Source organism: Pinus tabuliformis, chromosome 7 (assembly GCF_031772625.1).
Source record: "Pinus tabuliformis cultivar Carrire ecotype Pingquan chromosome 7, CPIR1, whole genome shotgun sequence".
Taxonomy (NCBI): domain Eukaryota; kingdom Viridiplantae; phylum Streptophyta; class Pinopsida; order Pinales; family Pinaceae; genus Pinus; species Pinus tabuliformis.
In genome coordinates, this window is record NC_142293.1 from 670,540,875 (window position 1) to 670,561,940 (window position 21,066).

Genomic DNA, 21,066 nt, shown 5'->3' on the forward strand with positions numbered 1-21,066 from the left:
GGAACTTATGTATAGTAGGATTCTTCTAAACTTGATAACAATTTGTGAAGCACTTTTCCAATTTATCTTAGCTTGATCTTCTTCTTTTTATTAGTGTGTGTGTTTACTTCATCACACTGATACCAAAACATAAGAAACAAGAACACAAGATATTGGCTCTCTGCAAGGGATAAAATCTCTCTCTCTTAGAGAGGAAAACCCTTTCGTAAACTTCTCTTATTGAAGCTTCTTATTGATCAATGCCAAACCCTAGACCCTTGACTAGAAAATCCTCCAAGCACAAGTCAAGTCCTTCCTCCTTCCTACACTTTGTTCCCTGACACTTAGTCCTCCTTCTGACACTTCGTTCTCCTTCTTTTGACACTTTGCTCTTCTTACAATTATTGGTAGTCCTTTTTGTACTTGCCCTAGAAGAGACACTTATCCTTGGTCTCTAGTGAAGCCCTTCACTAATGATGATTTCTTCCTTCTTCTTGACCAACCGAGCTCCTTCTTCAATGTGTAGGTACAGACTTGATATGACAGTTCTGCAACCCTAAATTCTCGCATGTGTGGGAGGTTTAGTAGTGTATTTGGTTCCTTTCTCCTTCGTATGAGAGAGTCTCTTCTTCGCTCTAGTGGGAGGCCTTGTAGGCCTAAGTTTCAAGCCCAAACCAAGATGAATATATGACTGTGATTTTGTTGCTGATATAATCGCAGACTGCCCTCCTTTTTCTCGCACGTGTGACTGTACTTTGCCCTAGAAACAGTCCCAAAACTTCACTTTTCTTCCTTCTTTCTTCGCTGCACTTGGAGACCCCTTAAACTTCGTCCTTCTTCACTTTTCCTTGACTTCTCTTGCTCGCTGATTTCAGAGGTCAATATTGGTCGTTGAGGGATTGGACAACCTCTATATATAGATGGTTGTCCCTCCTTTAAGCCGACTTGAGGCTAACTTGTTGACTGTAGGTTGACTTGGTGTTTCTTCATCATTTTTGCTACTAGGAGGATGTCGTTGCATGGAGAGGACTTGACTTTGCTTGGAGATATTTCCTTTGACTCTTATACAAGTTTATACATAGTGTAACATGCCCTCAAGGGTCTTCGATAAATACATTGACTCGTTGACTTCCTAGAAGCACTTAAATATGTGCTTGACCTACTTCAATGAGCAAGAAACTCATTTTATAAATATAACAAAAATAATATTTCTTTTCTTGAATAAAAACAAATATCAAAAGTACATTTATGAAGACCTAACCTAGTTACACTTTCTTCAACATTCCAGGCCATGCAAGGAAAGTAACTGACCATGCAAGGAAGTCGTGGTGCGTGCAAGGAAAGTCATGGACCATGCAAGGAAGTCATGGTTCATGAAAGAAAAGTCATGGTACATGCAAGGAAGTCATGGACGATGCAAGAAAATTCATGATCATGCAAGGTAAACTCATGGCACATGCAAGGAAGTCATGGCCATTCAAGGAAAAGTCATGGAGTTGGAGATTTATAGGAATAAAGGAAGTCATGGTTTGGATGGCCATGCAGGATGCTTCTAGGAGCATGGTGTCTTCGAAGATTTGGGTCTTCCAGAAGGATGTGGTTGCGTATTATATTCAGAGGCAGGTGTAAATACTTTGCTTACTAAGGGGGAGTGTTGAAATTTGGTATATTGGAAGGTAATTCTGAGTGGAAAAGCCCTAGGGGCTTTATGGCTTTATGATTAGGCTTTGCACCCAAAGCTGGGGTTTTGGACCCAAAGGATTGGGCCTGGACCAATGAAAACATTTAATATTCTAATTTATTGTTTTTTTTGTAAATGAGATAGAACATATTACTATATAAAGAGATTAATTACAAAGGTTGGATTGTTCGAGATAGATTCACCGATACAAGAGCCAACAAAACTGTCTGCTCTGAGTTTAGACTTGGACAAACTATAATGCAACTTTACAAAATTTGGGTTCTGAGAGCTGTGTGAGTTATAGAGATCCATATCCAGTAAATAGTCAGAATCCCGTTTGACCGAAGCCTTAAAACATAGCTCAAAGGGTTGAGTTACAACAGGACAAATAAAGCCGTGGAGCTTTATTTCCGTAACCGCATTCATAGCTGCGGTGTGGCTTCCACAGTGGAAAACAGACAAAAGAGAGCTTTTTGCTATCACTCCTGATTGTTGGTGGCCGAGTCGTCGTCCAAGCTGATGCGCTGTTCCTGTGTGTTCCCCTCTTGCGGTGTAGCGACGTACAGGCGACTTGAAGAGGCACCGTCCATCTCTTTCTTGATGTTTGGCGATCCTTCAACAGATGAGTGGACCTTTGCCATGGATTTATTCTTGATAAGCGTATACTGCGGAGAGTCGTGGGTTATAAAGCGGCAGTGGTGAACCGCGTCTATAAAGATCACAAATTTCTTCGTCAGGCTGTCAATTTTCCTTTCGATCACCTTTGAACAATCCTCTTGCTCCTGCAGAGCCAGACCCATAATCGTCTTCATCTTCCACCAAGTCTCAATTGTTCGGGCATAGAGGTTCTCTCTCGCTCGTCTGAGGATCATATTAGGAATCCATGCGAAGTCCTCATCGACTTCCTCCGAGGTGACAGCTCTACGAAGAACACTAGCTTGCGCTTCAAGATTGGCAATGTGCTCTTGGGTCTCCGGGTTAACAATAGCTGCATAATTCAGAGCAGCGTGCCTCGCAGAGGACTTGGCGCGGGTAGTGGGGGGAGAGCCCAAAGAATTCCAGCGAGAGGTTGTTCTACCATGCTCGCACCCCTGAGAGGGAGCCGGGTTGGAACTGCGTTTTGGGGCCATGAGGAAGGTAGAGGGACCAGAGTGTCGAAACAGGGAGATAACAGGGGAGTGGTGGAGGAGCTAGAGAATAGAGGAAATGATCGGGAAGGGAGGGTTAGTGGGAAATAGATAGGGGCATGAGGGCTTTTGAGGGCGCGGTGCCAAAGGAAGGGGAAATAATGAGAGGTAAGGGAGGTATAGGGGTTAGGGGTTGGAGAGTGTACTGCACTAGGCTGAAGAGACCAATGGGCGGTGTGCCTGCAGGAGAGAGGGTTCGTGGGCTGATTATCCATCATAACTGTCCTTCCGAGGATGGTGCTTGGCGTGTACACATCAGTGCTATCCTCCTCCCAATACTTAGAGCTTGCTGTGAAGTGACTCGGGATTCTTGAACAATTATTGTTTGTTTTCTGGTTGTCCTTGACATTGATAGCTTTGCAGTGTTGACGGAGATCGCCTTCTTCCAGGTAATGCCATGACCTGGATCTCAACCGAAGGGTCCCTGCAGTTCCCTCATTGGCTAACCTGTCCGCAAGCTTATTACCATTCCTTCTGATGGCCTAGAAGTGTAATCCTTCCATACTCTATGTTATTTTTAATTCTCTGCATAATTTTGTTTAGGCACCAATTATCAGAAACTTTGGCCACTTCATTACCCTGCTGGAGCTTTTTACAGACCTGAGTGGCGAGAGTTGAATCCCCTTCCACTATCAGAGGGCTTAGCTTATGGCTTTTCGCGATGGTTATGCCATGTTCCAAAGCATGAAGTTCTGTTGTGTTATTGGTTGAAGAACCTATGTTACCCTTGTAAATCCATAGAATTTCTCCTCTTGCGTTCCTGAATATGCCTCCAAAACTAGCCAGGCTCGGGTTACCTTTGGTCGCCCCGTCATAATTCAGCTTAATTGTACCCATCTCCGGGGGCAGCCATTTGTCGTTCTGAATTCCTTTCCTGGTGAAAGAGGTTACCACAGGGGTGCTTATCTAGTGGAGGTCCAACATGGAGAGAATTCTCACATCTGAGCTGCTAGGAGGACCGTTGGTGTTTTGAAGAGTGGAGGTGGCCACCGTCTCTCGAATGGAGCTCTTGAGCTTAGATAAAGTGATTTCCTCCTAAGTTGATATGCCCCAGAAAATTCTTGCATTACGTTCCTTCCAGAGAGCCTAGCAAACCATACCTAGGACGAGATTCCACGCTTTGTTCACTTGTGGGTGGGAGGAGAAGGAAGATTGCCAGTTAGAGATGGTGTTGAGGATGGAAGAGGGATCTTGATCTGATCCTTTAAAGACTAAATGAACCCAATCCCAAATTTTTGTCGCATAGAGACATTCGTTCAGGAGATGGTTTGAAGTTTCTTCCTCTTGCTGACAGAGTTGGCATCTGGAGGGTCCAATAAAGCCTTTCTTCCGGAGATTCTCCCAGGTTAGAATTTTCCTGTGTAAGACAAGCCAGAGAAAAATGGAAATTTTTGGCCAATGTCTTCTGTCCCAAATTGAATTCCATTTGGGGTCCGGTTGGAGTTGATCATGATCAACTACGTATCTGTATGCTTCCTTAATATTGAAGTGACCCACAGTGTTTTTGCCCCAACGGATTTTGTCCTCAGAGGTGTTGTGGAGGATTTGTCTGTTTTGGAGTTCAGTTGAAAGCTCAGACCAAACCTGAGGGTTGATGTGGGGAGCCTAGTGTTTCTGATCAATCCATTGTCTTCAACTCTCCCCTTTGGCACTAGTTTTCCAATAATGGCAGACCCTGCTCCTACCTCTGGATTGCATTTCGGATTTAATTGGTTGGTACTGATTCTTGTTGAGTTCAGGCCTTTGCTGCCAGGCATCTTCCCAGAAGAGTGCCTTGTCTCCCTTACCAATTTCCCATAAACTGTGTTTTTGTATGATAGCTCAATTCTCCCGCGCTTGAGTCCAGATTATCGAACCTTTGATACAGCCGTTGAGCCTTATTAATTGCTCCTGAGAGTGGGTGGGAGCATATTTAGCTTTCCATAGGGTTCCCCAGGGGGAATTGGGGCTTGTTATCCATCTCCATAGAGTTTTAGCTCCTAGGGCCTTCCCAAGGAGCTCAGTGTCCCTAAGTCTTCTATTCCAAATTGAAATCCATTTGGGGTTTGGTTGGACTTGATCATGATCAACGACGTATCTGTATGCTTCCTTAATATTGAAGTGACCCGCAATGGTTTTGCCCCAACGAATTTTTCCTCAGAGGTGTTGTGGAGGATTTCTCTGTTTTGGAGTTCAGCTAAAAGCTTAGACCAAACCTGAGGGTTGATGTGGGGAGCCCAGTCTTTCTGATCAATCCATTCTCTCCAACTGTCCCCTTTGGCACTAGTTTTCCAATAATGGCAGACCCTGCTCCTACCTCTGGATTGCATTTCAGATTTAGTTGGTTGGCACTAATTCTTGTTGAGTTCAGGCCTTTGCTGCCAGGCATCTTCCAAGAATAGTGTCTTGTCTCCTTTACCAATTTCGCATAAACTGTGTTTTTGTATCATAGCTCGATTCTCTCGCGCTTGATTCCATATTACCGAACCTTTGATACAACCGTTGAGCCTTATTATTTGCTCCTGAGAGTGGGTGGGAGCATACTTAGCTTTCCATAGGGTTCCCCAGGGGGAATTGGGGTTTGCTATCCATCTCCATAGAGTTTTAGCTCCCAGGGCCTTCCCAAGGAGCTCAGTGTCCCTGAGTCCCAGGCCACTATCTTTTTTGGGTTTGCAAATTTTGTCCCAAGCAACAAGAGCCCATTTCTGCTTTTTCTCTGCCCCTCTCCATAAAAAGTTCCTTTGCATATTTCTGATTGCATTGGAGATCACCTTTGGGGCAGCCAAAGCAGAATAAAGATAGTTCGGGATCGCCTGTAGAACTGATTTTACCATTACAAGATGGCCAGCCAGATTGAGCGATCGGAAAGTCCAGTTGGCTAACCTCTTTTCTAATTTATTAGTCAAAGCTTCCCGGATGGCCCGTGCCAATGGTCTGCCAGTGAAGGGAACTCCTAGATACTTGGAGGGGAGAGAGTTGATGGGGAAGTCAAGGATTCTGGCAATGTTCTTGCGAATAGGCAGAGGAGTGTTGAAGAAGAACAACTTAGATTTTTTGGGATTGATGGAGGTGCCAGAGGCCGCTGAGAAGTCAGACATAATGGTCTTGAAGGAGGAAGCTTCTTTGACAGTTGGGAGACCCATAAGCAGGGTGTCATCAACGAATTATTGGTGTGTGGAGGGAGGAGCAGAGGCATAAGGCTGGAGACTGGAAAGATCCTTTGCCATCAGGGCCGCTGAAATAGAGCGACTGAGCCCTTCAACCAAGATGACAAAGAGAAAGGGAGAGATAGGGTCCCCCTGCCTGATGCCCCTAGAGGGTGGAAGGGCTGAGTGGGGGAGCCATTCAGGAGGATGGAGAAGAATGCTCCAGTCACCAGTGCCATGATCCATTTGATGCTATCTTTGTAGAATCCATAAGCTGCTAGAACTTCTCTCATGTAGGCCCAACTTATCTTATCGAAGGCCTTAGACATGTCTAATTGAATCATCATGCCAGGTTTCTTTTGCGAGTTAAGAGAGTGGATTAGTTCATGGGAGAGGATGATACTGTCCATGATTTGCCTACCTTCCACATAGCCAGATTGATGATGAGAGATAAGGAGAGGCAAGATAGATTTCAGATGATTGGCCAAGACTTTGGAGATGATTTTATAGATGACATTGCAGAGGGCTATGGGTCCAAAACTTGTCTGGGGAGTCTGCTGCATCTCCCTTGGGAATCAGAGTGAGGAAAGTGGAATTGAGGGCTTTTAGGACAGACTTTTGAATCTGGGATTCTTCAACAAGGGCATGGACCTCGAATTTGAGGAAAGGCCAACAAGCTTTATAGAAGTCAATGGTAAAGCCATCTAGGTCCGAGGCTTTACCATTGGGCATGCTCATGACAACATCCTCCACTTCTTGAAGAAAAACTTTTCTTAAGAGCATTTTATTGTGATCTTCAGTGAGGATCTTGGGAATGTGTTTGGTAATTTTTTTAATGTCCTCAGCTTGGTCCTTCCTTGGCTCCTTGAGAAGAGAGCTAAAGTACTGAGTTAACTCTTCTGCCATTTCCTCCTGAGAGTGAATGAGGTGTCCCTCTCAGTATTTTAGAGCCATGATTCTGTTGTTTCTTCTATGTTGTATCATTGATTTGTGGAAAAAGGCAGTATTCTTTCCCCACATTTTAGCCAGCTTATTCTTGATTTTTGTTGCCATAACTTCTCTTCCTGAATGACTCTTTCGTCCCAACTTTGTTGTAATTTTTTCTCTTCTTGCTTACTGTGGTCTGTGATCCCTTCTTCAATGATGTGATGCTGAAGGAGCTCCATCTTAAGGTCCATTTTTTAATTTAATTTAATTTAATTAATTAATTTATTTTTTCCCGTGATGATGTTGCCGAATTATTTTGAATTCCATTTTTTATTTCTTCTTTGACATGTTTTAGTTTCTGTTGGAAGGTGTACATCTTGTTGCCGGGTCTGTTGGGAGAGTTATTCCACCATAGCCTCATTTTGTCCAGGAATTCCGGGTGATCCAACCAGAAATCCTCGAATCTAAAAGGCTTGTTTTTAGGACCAGTGGAGATATGAAACTTAAGAGAGATGGGCTAGTGATCAGAGCCCACTTGTGGAAGAATGCGAGCCTCTGTTTCCAAAGAGGTTAGGTAAGCTTCTTCCGAGAGGAGGAAATGATCTAGCCTGGAGGCTATTTGACGCTCGCCTCCTCTTCGGTTGTTCCAGGTGAAAGTGTCATTGCTTGTGGGGATGTCGATGAAATTGAGACTTTCGATAGTTGAAAGGAAAGCATCTGAGTCCCTATCCAGTTTTCGGATTCCTCCCCTCTTTTCTTCCAGATTTGTTATCATATTGAAGTCCCCAGCCATTATTTTGTAAGGCAAATGAATGGAATGGAGCAGATTAGAGATGCATTGAAGCATCTTGATTCGGTTTGTCACCTTGTGGGGGGCATAGATATTGGTTATGCAGATGCTATCCTTAGTACCAATGATTCTTAGGATAGAGGTGATGGAGTGATGGGTAGCAAAAGAGGAGATGAGGTCGAACTTTGAGTTTTTCCATAAGGTCATAATACCTCCCGCAGAACCTATGGCCGAGTTGGCTAAGTGGCTATAAGGCTTGAAGCAGGATTTTTGAAGGAGAGAGGAGTGAGCTGACTCAAGTTTGGTTTCTTGAATGAGGAGGATGTCGGGCTTGTCAGACAGGATTCTGTTTTTGAGGATTCTTTTCTTTCCAGGACTATTTAGTCCTCTTATATTCCAAGAAATGCAATTCATAAGTAAGGAGAGGGGGTTAGGGCGAAAGCTTTTACCTTTCCTTCATTAATGAGCTTGGCTCCCAGTTCTTGGAGGAGCTGGTTGGTGGTCTTTGCCTCTTTTTCGGCTTGGTCCTTTAGAATTGAACCCTCCTGCTGGAATGTTAGCCATGATGCCTTTTGATGCATTGCTTTCCTGTGCGGGGTGGCCTGCTCTAAGTTTTAGATCCTCTTGGAGGAGGTAAGCCCCTTCTATTTTTTGAAGTTGGTGTTCTGGGATTGCCTTTATTCCGTTTTTCTTCCATTCTTCTGCAATGGTTGCCAGGTCTACTCCTTCCAATGCTTCTTCTATGGCACTCTCCTCTGGTGTTTCCTCGATCACTATTTGTTCCATTTCAGTGTCCTTTCATGAGAGCTTTGTTTCCCTATTGCTATGTTCTACTTCTCTGTCCTCATGTACCTTGTTTGCTTTGATCTGCTCCTCTTCTCCTGCTTCATCTCTTGTTGGGTAGTATGGATCCGATTGTTCTTGTATGTTGAGTAGGGCATCGAATTGGTTTTGATTTTCCACAATTTGCTTATCCTTTTTGGGATTGGTCTTTTTCTTGCTGTTCTTGTTCCTGGAGTTGACTCTGATGAATCCTTCGCTATCTTTTTTCTTGCTTGCATGATCAACACTTTGGGGGACTTTATTTAGAGGACAGTCTCTAAAGAGATGGTCGTGCTCATGGCACTTCCTGCACCTGAAGGGGATGTGTTCGTAGTCTATACTTTGTAACCAAACTTCATCTTTGAAGATTAATTTTATTGCGTCTGGGAGGGCTCTAGAGACATCTATGTATACACATATTTTGGTGTAGGATAGGTAGTGTCCGTTTCTGGTTCCTTCAAACATTTTTATATACTCCCCTAGGTGGTCTCCTATGCCTTTTAGGACCAAAGGAGCCCAATAAGGAGTAGAGACACACCCAGACTGGGACTCTAGTGAAGTCTTCCTTCTCTGGTGTGAAGTTGTCCTTCCAAAATCTCATGTATAGGCCTGCTGAGTTGAAGAAATAAGGACCTCCTTCGAAGATTTTGTCTCTGTCTTCTAAGAGGTCAAAGATTATTGTGAAGAAACCTTTGGAGCCCAGTTGGAGTTTGATTTCTCCTTTAGGTGTCCATTTGTTTTGTATCCACCAGTTTAGGGCTTTCTCTGTTGGCCAAATACCCATAAATTTGCAAATGACTACATGTTCCTGCATGTATTCTCTGTAGACTGCCACTCTTGAGTCCTAGATTTTCAGCTCTGGAATTTTCTTAGCTATGAGGTTGCAGTTATTCTTTGTTTTTTTCCCTTGTTCTTCTTGCAGCCTCTGACCAGTTGTGGTGTTTTCCTCTGTGAAAGAGGGGCTGGCAGAGGTGGTACCATTAGCTGGATGTATTTCTTTCTTTTTTCCTTCCCCCGGCCTTGTTTCTCTGTTCTCGGGCTTCTCTCTAGCGGGCCGGAAGGCAGAGCTGGAGGCCAACTTGGTGAAAAATGAATCTTGGTCAGGAGGGCGACCAATGACAGTGTCTTTGAATGAGAGAGCTTCGTGGCTCGAGTTCAGCTCCGCCATGGGAGAGGGCAATGGCCGCAGAGTGATTAGGGCCTGGGGTGCCAGAGGCGGCCGCTGAGGGGACCGATGAAACTGATGCGTAGGGCAGCCGTGGACCTTCATCTAGGGTCTGGTTCTCTTCCGCGTGATCGATTTCCCTTGTTCCTTGAAGAAGTTCTCATATTCTATTTTATTGTTGAGATGGTCTTGGAGGTGCCTTAATGGACATAAGGGCTTCCAATGGGACCTCAAGGACAAGTATATATTAGAGGCTAAAGGAGAGGCCAGTGGCAAGGAGATGAAGGAGCATTCTTCTTGTGTGAGGGCTAAAGGGACGTAGCCTAGGTCGCAACAACCAGGAAAGTTATATTTTGGAGGTCGAATCTAAGGTTTAGCTGGAGGCCTAGAACAATTGGCTTGAGGGCTAAAGCCAGCCGCAAGTCGCAGGCTTGTGTAAGGGCAGGGGAGGAGGTTCGGTGCAGGAAGAGGAAGCCATAATTAGGTGGGCTTGTTGTAGGTGGTTTGCAACAAGGAAAAGAAAAGGTAGAGGGTAAGATACACTGGCCACAGAGCTAGTGAGAGTTGGCCGAGCCCTAGACTTGTAGCAGAGGAAAGGGATAGGCCATAGGCTTGCTAGATCATCCACAACCCAAGGACAAGCTTGTTGTGGGTGACAGAAGGCTACAACAATGAAGAATAAGGGCTACACGAGTTCTGGCAAATGGTTGAAGGTGAGCAAGGCATGCCAGGAGAGTTGCCAAGTCACTAGAGAGTAGTACTAAGATGCTTGACAGATGCTAAAGGAGCTAGAGCAGGAGTGATTGTTGGCCTAAAGGGAGTTTGGTTGGATAGTTTTATGAGGGCAAGAAGTGTCTAGTGAGCTACGATAGGTAGCTGAAGGTGTTGGTGGCAAAGGACAATCACTTGTCAAGGTAGATGAGAACTGGAAGGACTCGGCCTCAACCCAGGTACATTGTATAATTACTTTGTATTATATTTTGACATTGTACAAGGATTGTAAAGGGCCACTCTCACTCGTATGGGAGCCGTAAGGATTTTCTTATTGAAGGACTAATAAGAGATCAATTTTGGGCCACAACTCTGGTGTCTTGTGCATTGATCTACTTGTTGATATATTCCGTTGTGTAAAAGTTGTTTGAAGTTAGGCATCTTCAATATGTTTATGTTTCCTAGCTATGGCATTGGCCATACCTGGGGTGCGTGGATTTCTAATGTTGGTAAAAATCAACATCTAACTAAAGCAACATTGATAGTTAGGTTGGTGGTTTGGAATAATAATTTTTGGATATTATTATTTTCAGTAGATTGTAACCCAAGGTGCAGGGTAGAGGTTAATCTTAGGTTTATTTTCCTCTATTTTTGAGAGCTAGTATAGCTTCATTTTATATTTTGGCACATATAGCCTAATCTATGAAGCTAATTTTGGGAATCTCATAATGTAATGCTATAGGGGATATGATATTTAAATAAATTTTTTATTACTTTTTTTTTTTAAACCGAAACGAGAATTTCTAGAGAATCGATAACTTTGAAGATTGGCTGCCACTAGTGTTGAGAAATCAACGCTAGTAGGATTAGGGTTAGATTTCTCTTTCTTGATAATTACTTGTGAATTATGTTGGCTTCTTTTACTTAGTTGTTATATTATCTTTTATCAAGCAATTACCAAATTATGTGTGCATGAAGTTCACAAAAACACAAGACACAAAATGTAGGCACTCTGCCAGGGCAAAACGTAGTCAAAATCTCTTCCTTCAATAGTTTTCCTTGAGACATTTCAACCTAGACAAAGACCTCCTCCACACCAAGCCAACCTCTCCTTCTTCGATCCAACCTTCGACCTAGCAGCGACAACACTTCGATCCGAACAACTTCGACTTGACAGCTTCCGGAATCAATAGCAACTTCAACCTTGAATAGGAGAGTTTGATCTCCTAAACCAGCCCACACGAGAGAGAGAGGGACACCAAAACTTCGATTTTGTTCTTCCCTTCCTCCTTGGCCAAACTTGCACTCCTTTAGCCCTCTTCCTTCAACTTCGCACTTTTCCCAGCTTCCACCGTCCAACTTCAGATATCAAACTGTGTGCGAGAGAGTGAGATGCTCCAAATGAAGTCGAATTGCCTTGTATATATAGCCTTCCAATGAGGACGAATTGCCTTCCTTGAGGCCGACTTGGTGTGGAGGTTACATAATTCATTTTTGACTCAAAAATAATTCTTTTTACATCGTTCAAAAGCCCAAGAAGGGTCTCATAAAATATACAATGACTCTAATGACTCTTTATTAATCCTAGGAGTCCACAATGGGGAATTTGACTAATAAAATGATGACCCAAGCATGAAACCCATGCTTTAATAAGTCATTGTAACAATAATAAAAATTATTTTGACAAATACATTTTATGAAGACCGAACCTAGTTACATTTTTTCAACACTCCCTCTTACCTAGGGAGATATTCATATGGACGATCTAAAACTATATGAATTATGAAGAGTTTAGGCACCGCAATGCCATGGACTAGATTCTTGACCAGGGTAATCTATCCAAGGTCTCTCAACAATTTAGGCACCGAAATGCCACGGAGTAGATTCCTGACCAGGTAAATCTATCCAAGTGGGACTAAGATGGAGTAAAGCTTTCAACCTCTCTAGGTATCATCAGGGTTAGTTGTTAACCATTAACCCAGGGATCTAGGTGTGTATTCGAGGTCAGAGCTCCATGACCAACGCTACCCTCCCTACTTTGGGAACTAGACATCAACACATAGTGCTAGCCAGATGTCCTCCCAGGCAATGTGTCTCACACACAAGGCCTCAACAAATTTCGTCCAAAATTTTATCATCATCAACAAAATCAACAATATCAACTAAACCAAGCATGCTTCCAAGATATTCAAACTTCTATTAGGAAGAGACATTGTTAGTATATCAACTACCTAATCGTCTGCCAGGACATATTGTAGCTTCACGATCCCATCTTGCACCGAGTTCCTAATATAGCGGAACTTATTGCTAATATGCTTCATCCTAGCATGAAACACGTGATATCCAGACATCTTGATACAACTTTGATTATGACAATTAATCACAGTAGGATCCAGAGCCTTCTCGAACAAATCTGTTAGAAGCTTCCTCAACCATACAACCTCCTTTCCTACTTCACTTGCAACCACACACTCCGCTTCAGCACTACTCAAAGCAACAAAATCTTGCTTTCTACTCATCCATGAGATCATGGTAGATCCCAAACTAAAGCATCCTCTGGTAGTGCTTCTACCATCAGTCTCATTGCCACCCCAATCGGAATTTGTGAAGCCAATCAACTTGATTTCCTTGCTATTGTACTTTATGCAGTGATGTGTCGTACCACGAAGATATCTCAATATATGCTTGGCAACTATCTAGTGATCATGACGAGGCTTCAACTGAAACTGATTGAGGATGTTCCCTCCGATCGGTGAAAGATCCCATTAACCCTAAGGACATGAAGGGTGTCTACTTGATCCCTTGTTCTTGTGGGACCCCCTATATTGGGGAAACAGGGCGCTCCATCCATCAGAGGATCAGCGAACATGCAGTCGACCTAAGACATGGGAGATCCAAGTCTTCAGCATTGGCAGAGCATGTTGAAAAGACCAAGCATCAGGTGTGTATAGAGGAGGCCAAGGTTGTCGCCAAAGTTGCTCAGTTCCATCATCGTAAATTCAGGGAAGCTATTGAGATTGAAAGAAGGCCAATCAATCTCAATAGAGATGACGGCTGGAAGATCAGTAGATGTTGGATCCCCGCCCTTTCTTCCTAGTCTTTCTCTTCCTCCCTCCTTTTTCATCTTCTTTGCTTTCGTTAGGGTTTGTCCTTATTGTTTTAGGCCTTTTCCGGTCCTTCTCCTTCTTTTTATGTTAGGCGCTCTTGCTTTTTTCTTCTTCCTGATAGATATTAATTTGATCATAACTATTATATAAATATGATCGTAACTATTATATATTATTATTAATTAATTAATTAATTTAATTAATATATATATATATATTTTTTTTCACGTTCTTAATTAGTTTTATTCAGTTTTAGTTTTAGTTAGCTATCCATCTTATTTTAGCATATTAGGACTATATAATTACTATAACCATCTATCACCTTAAATTACCTTATAAATATATTTGTGAAAGGAAGGTCCTTTATCTAACTAATTTCCTTTAAATTTAGATAAAATTTTAACCAACCAATAAGTTATCACCATATAAAATTATTTTTTAAAAAGTTTCTAGTTATTTATATTTTGACCTTTCCCCCTTAATTTTACTTTTCAACTAACTTTTGTTATTTTATCTATATATATATTTATATATAGTTATTATAACTAACTACCATATATATATATATATATATAAAAGTCAGGTCCTTAATCTAACTAATTCCCATATAAGTCACTATTCTTATTAAACTAATAACATAATCAATATATATAATTATTTCTTTTATTTAATCTAAATAACTCCCATTAATTATCATTTTGACTTTTTGACTGCAGTCCCTAAGTCAAAATTAGCCGTTGGTTAAGATAGCCGTTGGAGGCTCTGCTCAGACTATTTAGCATGCATAGCTGGATCTGTTTCTTCAACTTGTCCTGACGATGAGCCACACTGGTTGGTTCAAAACGCGTCGACAAATGTTTCTCTTTATGTGATTTACGCCGAAGTTCTACTTATAAACAACGCATATATTCGACCTAGTGTTTACCATATACACCAGAGAACCTACCAACTGACGATAGGAGGTAGGATCCATGAGACTTGAGTCAGAACTCCTCAACTTCTTGAGATTGGTGATCACAGGAGTAGTCATGGGCTTGGAATCCATAATCCCAAATTTTTGCAACAACTTGATGATGTACTTTCCTTGCCCCAAATATATGTCCCTCGGATTTTTCCATACTTCCAGACCTAGGTAATAGTGCATCAGTTCTAGATCTTTCATCTCAAATTCAGCTACCAATATCTTCCTATATTCTTGTATTCTTCTCTCCATACTTGTGATGAATAGATCATCCACATACAATAGAATAATGATTGGCTCATTATTCACAACCTCGATGTAGAGATTTGGATCACCGAAACTCTTCACGAACCCAATTCTTAGAAGGTATGCATTCATTCTTGCATACCATGCCCTAAGAGCTTGCTTCAAACCATACAAGGCCTTCTTGAGTCTACAGATACGAGTATCCTTGCCATTTACCTCGAAGCCTTCGGGTTGCTCAATATATACTTCCTCATCGATGGTCCCATTCAAAAATGCTGTCTTCACGTCCATTTGATGGATGTTCCATCCTATTATAGGAACCAATGAAACCAAAGATCTAATGGTAGTATACCTTGCAGTGGGTGCAAAGGTTTCTTCATAATCTATGCCTTTCTTTTGAGAGAAACCCATTGCAATAAATCTGGCCTTGTATTTATCTATGCTTCCATCAACAACGTGTTTGATCTTGTAGATCCATTTTGAGGTGACAACTGATTTGTCACTAGGTCTAGGAACGATTTCCCAAACCCCATTCTTCATGATGGATTGATATTCTTCCTGCATAGCTTTCTTCCATACTTCTTGATGAGTAGCTTCTTCAAATGTAGATGGTTCTGCTTCAATTAGTCTTGTCATATATGCAACATATCCAAAATATCTCTTTGGCCTTTTGCTTTCTCTAAAGGTTCCTTTTGCAGCTCCATGCCCTTCAACATCTTCAAGAGTAGCTTTTAACCAATTTGGCCTCTTCCTTGTGCTTGGTATGACCACAGGTTGAATAGGCTCACTTGGTCCTTCTTCCTCTTGAATTGTAGAAGGGTTGTCGGGTTGTACTTCTTCTTCTTCAAATATGGGTAGATCTTCGTCATCAGAATCAATAGGAATATCCTTCAATCTTTTGTAGGCTTGATTCTCATCAAATATAACATCCTTGCTTACTTCAATGTGTCTCCCTTCCTTGATGTAGATTCTATATGCCTTTGAGGAGAGACTATAGCCAACGAAGATCCCTTTGATGCTTGTAGAATCTAGCTTCTTTCGTTTGTCCTTTGGAACATGGATATAGGCAGGACTCCCAAAGATTCGGAGATGGTCCACACTTGGCTTCTTTCCTGTGAATGCTTCCTCAGATGTCATATTATCGAGAATTCTATGAGGACTTCTATTTTGAATATATACGATTGTCATTGCTGCTTCTCCCCATAGAAACTTTGGCAAGTCTTGATCAAGTAGCATTGTTCGTACACCTTCTTCAATTGTCCTATTCTTTCTTTCGGCCACTCCATTTTGTTCGAGATAGTAGGGAACAATAAGCTCCCTCTTAATTCCCGCTTCTTTACAATATGCAATCAATTCTTTAGAACTGTATTCCCCACCATTGTCGGATCTTAAAGTTTTTATCTTTCTTTTGGTTAGGGTTTCCACTTCGCTTCTAAACTCTTTGAATTTCTCAAATACTTTAGCGTTTTTCTTGAGAAGGTAGAGCCATGTCTTTCTAGAGTGATCATCAATAAATGTTACATAATAAAGATGACCTCCAAGTGATTTGTCAATCATGGACCCACACACATCAAAATGTATGAGGTCTAATATTTCTTTAGACCTTGTTTCAATATTTGAAAATGTTTTTCTTGTATGTTCTCCCAAAGAGCATCCCTTGCAAACTCCTTCATAATCTTCTTTGATATTGGGGATGCCATGAACTAGATGTTTAAGTGTAGGAATGACCTTGTGGTGAAGATGACCATATCTTCTATGCCGTAGCTCAATAGGAGAGGTTTCCATATGAACTAGAGCTTGAGGAGGTGGTGTAATGACTGTATACAAACGTCCTTCATGAACTCCAATACCCTAGCTTTATCAATACTTGAATCTTTTCCCCAAACCAAGACCTTTCCATCAACAAAAACACCTCTATCCCCTTTATCTTCTAAGCAAGAAATTGAAAGATCTTTTTTTTTCAAACCTGGGACATGTAGTATGTTGTTGAGATTTAGTTTGGCTCCATTCTCCATCTTTAAAGATGTTGATCCCTGGCCTTTAACAACATAGTTTTTGTTGTCTCCCATTTCACTACATGGGAAGATGGTTCCTTTAATAGAGTTTGTAGTTGTTTACTTTCCCCTGTCATATGCCTTGATGCTCCACTGTCAATGATCTATGCATTATCATCACTAAGTGATCTTGTAAGTGCAGTTAAGAACCCTTGACTTTTGATCTTGTTGAATAAGTAGTAGACAATCTTCTTGATCCATCTTCCTGTAGAAGTGAATCCCATTCTTATCATAGAGGGAGTAATCATTTCCTTCAAGCCAACAAAGTGATCTTCAATCTTCTTCGACCTTAGCTCTAATACCATGTTGAGAAATCAATGCTAGTAGGATTATGGTTATATTATTTGTTATACTATCCTTCATCAAGCAATTACCAAATTATGTGTATGAAGATCACAAAAACACAAGACACAAGATGTAGGCACTATGCTAGGGAAAAACCCCTATCTAGGGGAAAACCCAATCAAAATCTCTTCCTTCAATAGTTTTCCTTGAGACTCTTCAACTTAGACAAAGACCTCCTCCACACCAAGCCAGCCTCTCTTTCTTCGATCCAACCTTCGACCTAGCAGCGACAACACTTCGACCCTAGCAATTTCGACTTGGCAGCTTCTGACATTAGCAACAACTTCGACCTTGACTAGGAGACTTTGATCTCCTAAACCAACCCACACGAAAGAGAGAGAGAGACACCAAAACTTCGATTTTGTTCTTCCCTTCCTCCTTGACCAAACTCACACTTCTTTTAGCCTCTTCCTTCAGTTTCACACTTTTCCCAGCTTCCAGCTTCCAGCGTCCAACTTCAGATATCAAACTGTGTGAGAGTGAGATGCTCCAAATGAAGTCGAACTGCCTTGTATATATAGCCTTCCAATGAGGTCGAATTGCCTTCCTTGAGGCCGACTTGGTGTGGAGGTTATATAGTTTATATTTGACTCAAAAATAATTTGTTTTACATCGTTCGAAAGCCCAAAAAGGGTCTCATAAAATATACAATGACTCTAATGACTCTTTATTAATTGTAGGAGTCCACAATGGGGACTTCGACTAATAAAATGATGACCCAAGTATGAAACCCATGCTTTAATAAATCATTGTAACAATAATATTTTTTTTTGACAAATACATTTTATGAAGACCGAACCTAGTTACATTTTTTCAATGACTGGTACACAATATACAATTATTTCGTAAATGCCACAAACGAGCTAGTTACAACATGTCTTTAGATACTTGAACCCATGCAATTGGGGAAACAAATTGTTCGCTAAACCATTTGAGCTAAGTAAGATCTTTTGACTCTTTTGAAAGGAGGACATAGGTGTTGGTTTTGATCCACTTGTGTGCACGGGTCATGAAACCATTTAATATGGTATCTCTGGGTGCAACCACACGTTCAACCACTACCTCAAGGTGCTCCCATGGCTCCAGGGAAGCCGTCATGGGAATTGAACCTTGCCCAATGGTGAACAACTCCTCGCTTTCCACCATTGGATCTAACTCCTTTGGGCGATAATTTTATTACTCTGTTAACTACTGTTATCAATTTCATTTTTCATGATAATTTGTTACTTTTAAATTTGTTTAAAATCCATTATTCTTAACTATTTTTATAATATTTTAACTTTGTTATTTCCTTGTTTGCTTTGCTAACATCTTTGATGTGTAAGATTTCCGTTTTCCGTGCGGTGCCCATTTTGGAAGCCATACCTATTTCCAAGTTTCCTGCAACTGATTAAATATTATGAATTCTCAGTAGGAGATTTGTGTTACCTTCATGGTTTGTTTTTTTCTCGATCTCGGCAATGAAGAGGAATCAGATATGCTATGGCTCCTTTTGATTAGTTCAGTCATATTCTTGTATGAGTAATGCTCTTCTTTCCCCTGTTCTCTAGCAATAGAGGGAAATCATGTATCATGGCCCCTTTTGATTTGTGCAGGCCTACTCATGTATGAATAATACACATGAATGATGATTAGCTATATCAAACATCGTAAAAGATAAAATAATGATGTGTGGTTTGTTGGCTGACCAAAAGGCCCGTAGAGCTATTGTATGGCGTCAATCATTCCACACAGGTCCATACTAGTGTGTCTACATATATAGGTATGTACAGATACTGATAGCCAATACATGTATGTGATTATATATGCATAAAATAACCTGGCTGGGTGCTGTATAACGGTAAAAGTGGAGACGTTATATGGAGGTTTTTTCCATTCTGTGATTACACTGTATAGACTCATTTGCATCCATTGGTATGGTTCCATTTCCGAGACTTTCTCTCTGAGGCCATGATCATATTTGCATGCTGATGTCCCGCGGCAATCTGTGGATGAAGTTTTGAATGTTTCTTTGCTACACATGTTATCTAGGAAGGCAAGTTTAATATCTGATGTTAATCAATTGGATATTTGATAAATTATCCTTTGGTGTTAATGTTTGTTTTCCTCATCAACTATCAAATGATTTTATGCGAAATCTTTTATTTATATTTATATATGCTTGTGTGTTTTGTGTGTTTTGTCACTGCAGAAAGTCTTGGCAGCCCATGGTGCTGCAAAAATTAGTGCATTCGTTACGCATGGAGTCTTTCCTAAAAGATCATGGGAACGCTTCGAACATGACAATGGCGGTAAAATTCCATTAAAAACACAGGCTGTTGTTGTTTGTGGGATACGACAGGCATTTGCATATGATCTAATTTTGTTGCTGTGTTCTGGTGTCTGATTTAATTGCAGTGGGAGCTGAACATGGGTTTGCATATTTCTGGATCACAGACTCTTGTCCTCTGACTGTAAATGCAGTAAAGGACAAGCGCCCATTTGAAGTTCTGAGTTTGGCGGGGCCAATCGCTGATGCACTTCAGATTTGAGATCTTAGGGCGAAGGTTCTTCTAAAGGGATTGGTGGAGAAAGCAGAAAAGTTGAAGGCTGCTGTCTTTACTTTTATTAGTTTGGAGACTTAATACAAGGGAGTTCGAGGATTATGGGAATGTCATATTAAGTTTCTGGTTGTCATTAGTAGCGGTTATATTATCGACTGTTATAGTTCACTACTTACCAGGGATGAAGGGTTCATCCTGTGCATTTTTCTTCACTGGCAATGGTTATTACTGTTATTCCATTTTAGCAAATCTAATCTATTCGATCAATCACATTTCAAAGTTGTGTTTAGTAATTTGTGATTTAAGCTATTCTGGTTTGTGATTTCTATGCTTGGTGCAATTAGTATGCAAGTTTATTGTAATTATTACCTCAGTTATCTAACGTATCTGCATTTGAAAACAAGCACAAACCAAAAAGGGGCAATTACGGTAGGTTTGACAGAACTGCTCATTCAAAACGGGAAGCTGAAGCTCAAAAGTCGTGCGTTATCTACACAGTTAATAGTCGAGTGTCGTTAAGAGAAAGTAATAGAAAATCTTTAAGAGGAAGTTACAATTATTCCAGTATAATATATAATGGTTTGAGCCCCTCCCCTTGACGAGCATATCCCATCGATGAATTATTCTACTTCCTTTCGGTTGCTGTCCTCCTCGTTAATTCAGTATGGGCATAGCGCCTAACTGGTGGAGCTACCCCAACTAACTCACATGGCAAAATTGTGTATACTCCGAACGGAGACCGACCCTCCAGTACTATGATTTATCACTGAGCCTAGTCAGAGAAGCTGAAGCTCAAAGTCGTGCATTATCTACACATTTGATAGTGGATAATCGTTAAGAGAGTCGTAGGAAATCTTGACGAGGAGGTTATACGGCAAGAGCACATACTTCCCAACGGAGACCGACCCCCCAATACTATGATTCATCATTGAGCTTGCCCAAGAAACTAGCTGAACACTAACCTCATCTTATTTAATAATAACAAACTAATAATAATAATAATTATATACTCACATTCATAATAATTATATACTCACATTCACGAGTAACATAAAAAGTTCGGTTTTTTATGAGATAATGCTGAGTGAAACAGGAGCAACTTCCATCGAAGCAATTGCTATGGTGCGTCTCATAAGGTATCTTCAGAGAATTGAGCAAACGAGAGAAGGTAGATGGCCTAAAGTTATCTTCAATGAAGGAATGAGTGAAAGAAAGAAATCATGGATAGAACAAAACAACAAATGGATGCAAAAATAGAATATTTACTTGCCCCACAAATAGCAAGGTTTTAAAGAGTTATGTTATGGAGAAGTTTCGTAAACATATATAGGGAAAATAGTTGGGTAGAAAGAAGTACTATGTTCAAGAATTCAACCCCATGTGTGATCTCAACAAAAATAGTACATTGGAGCTAGCATTCCAT

At 41.1% G+C, this 21,066-nt stretch overlaps 1 protein-coding gene across 1 annotated transcript in view; it reads left to right on the forward strand.

Annotated features, from left to right (window-relative positions):
* LOC149249240 (Phosphoribosyltransferase family protein) overlaps positions 1-19,932 on the forward strand; it is a 117,979-nt gene extending 98,047 nt beyond the window's left edge. Inside the window, exons 6-7 of the mRNA XM_089458656.1 lie at positions 19,292-19,391; positions 19,498-19,932. Of these exons, the coding sequence (XP_089314782.1) occupies positions 19,292-19,391; positions 19,498-19,631 (234 nt within the window). The 3' untranslated portion in view covers positions 19,632-19,932. The remainder of the gene's footprint in view (positions 1-19,291; positions 19,392-19,497) is intronic.
* Positions 19,933-21,066: the final 1,134 nt, after the last annotated feature.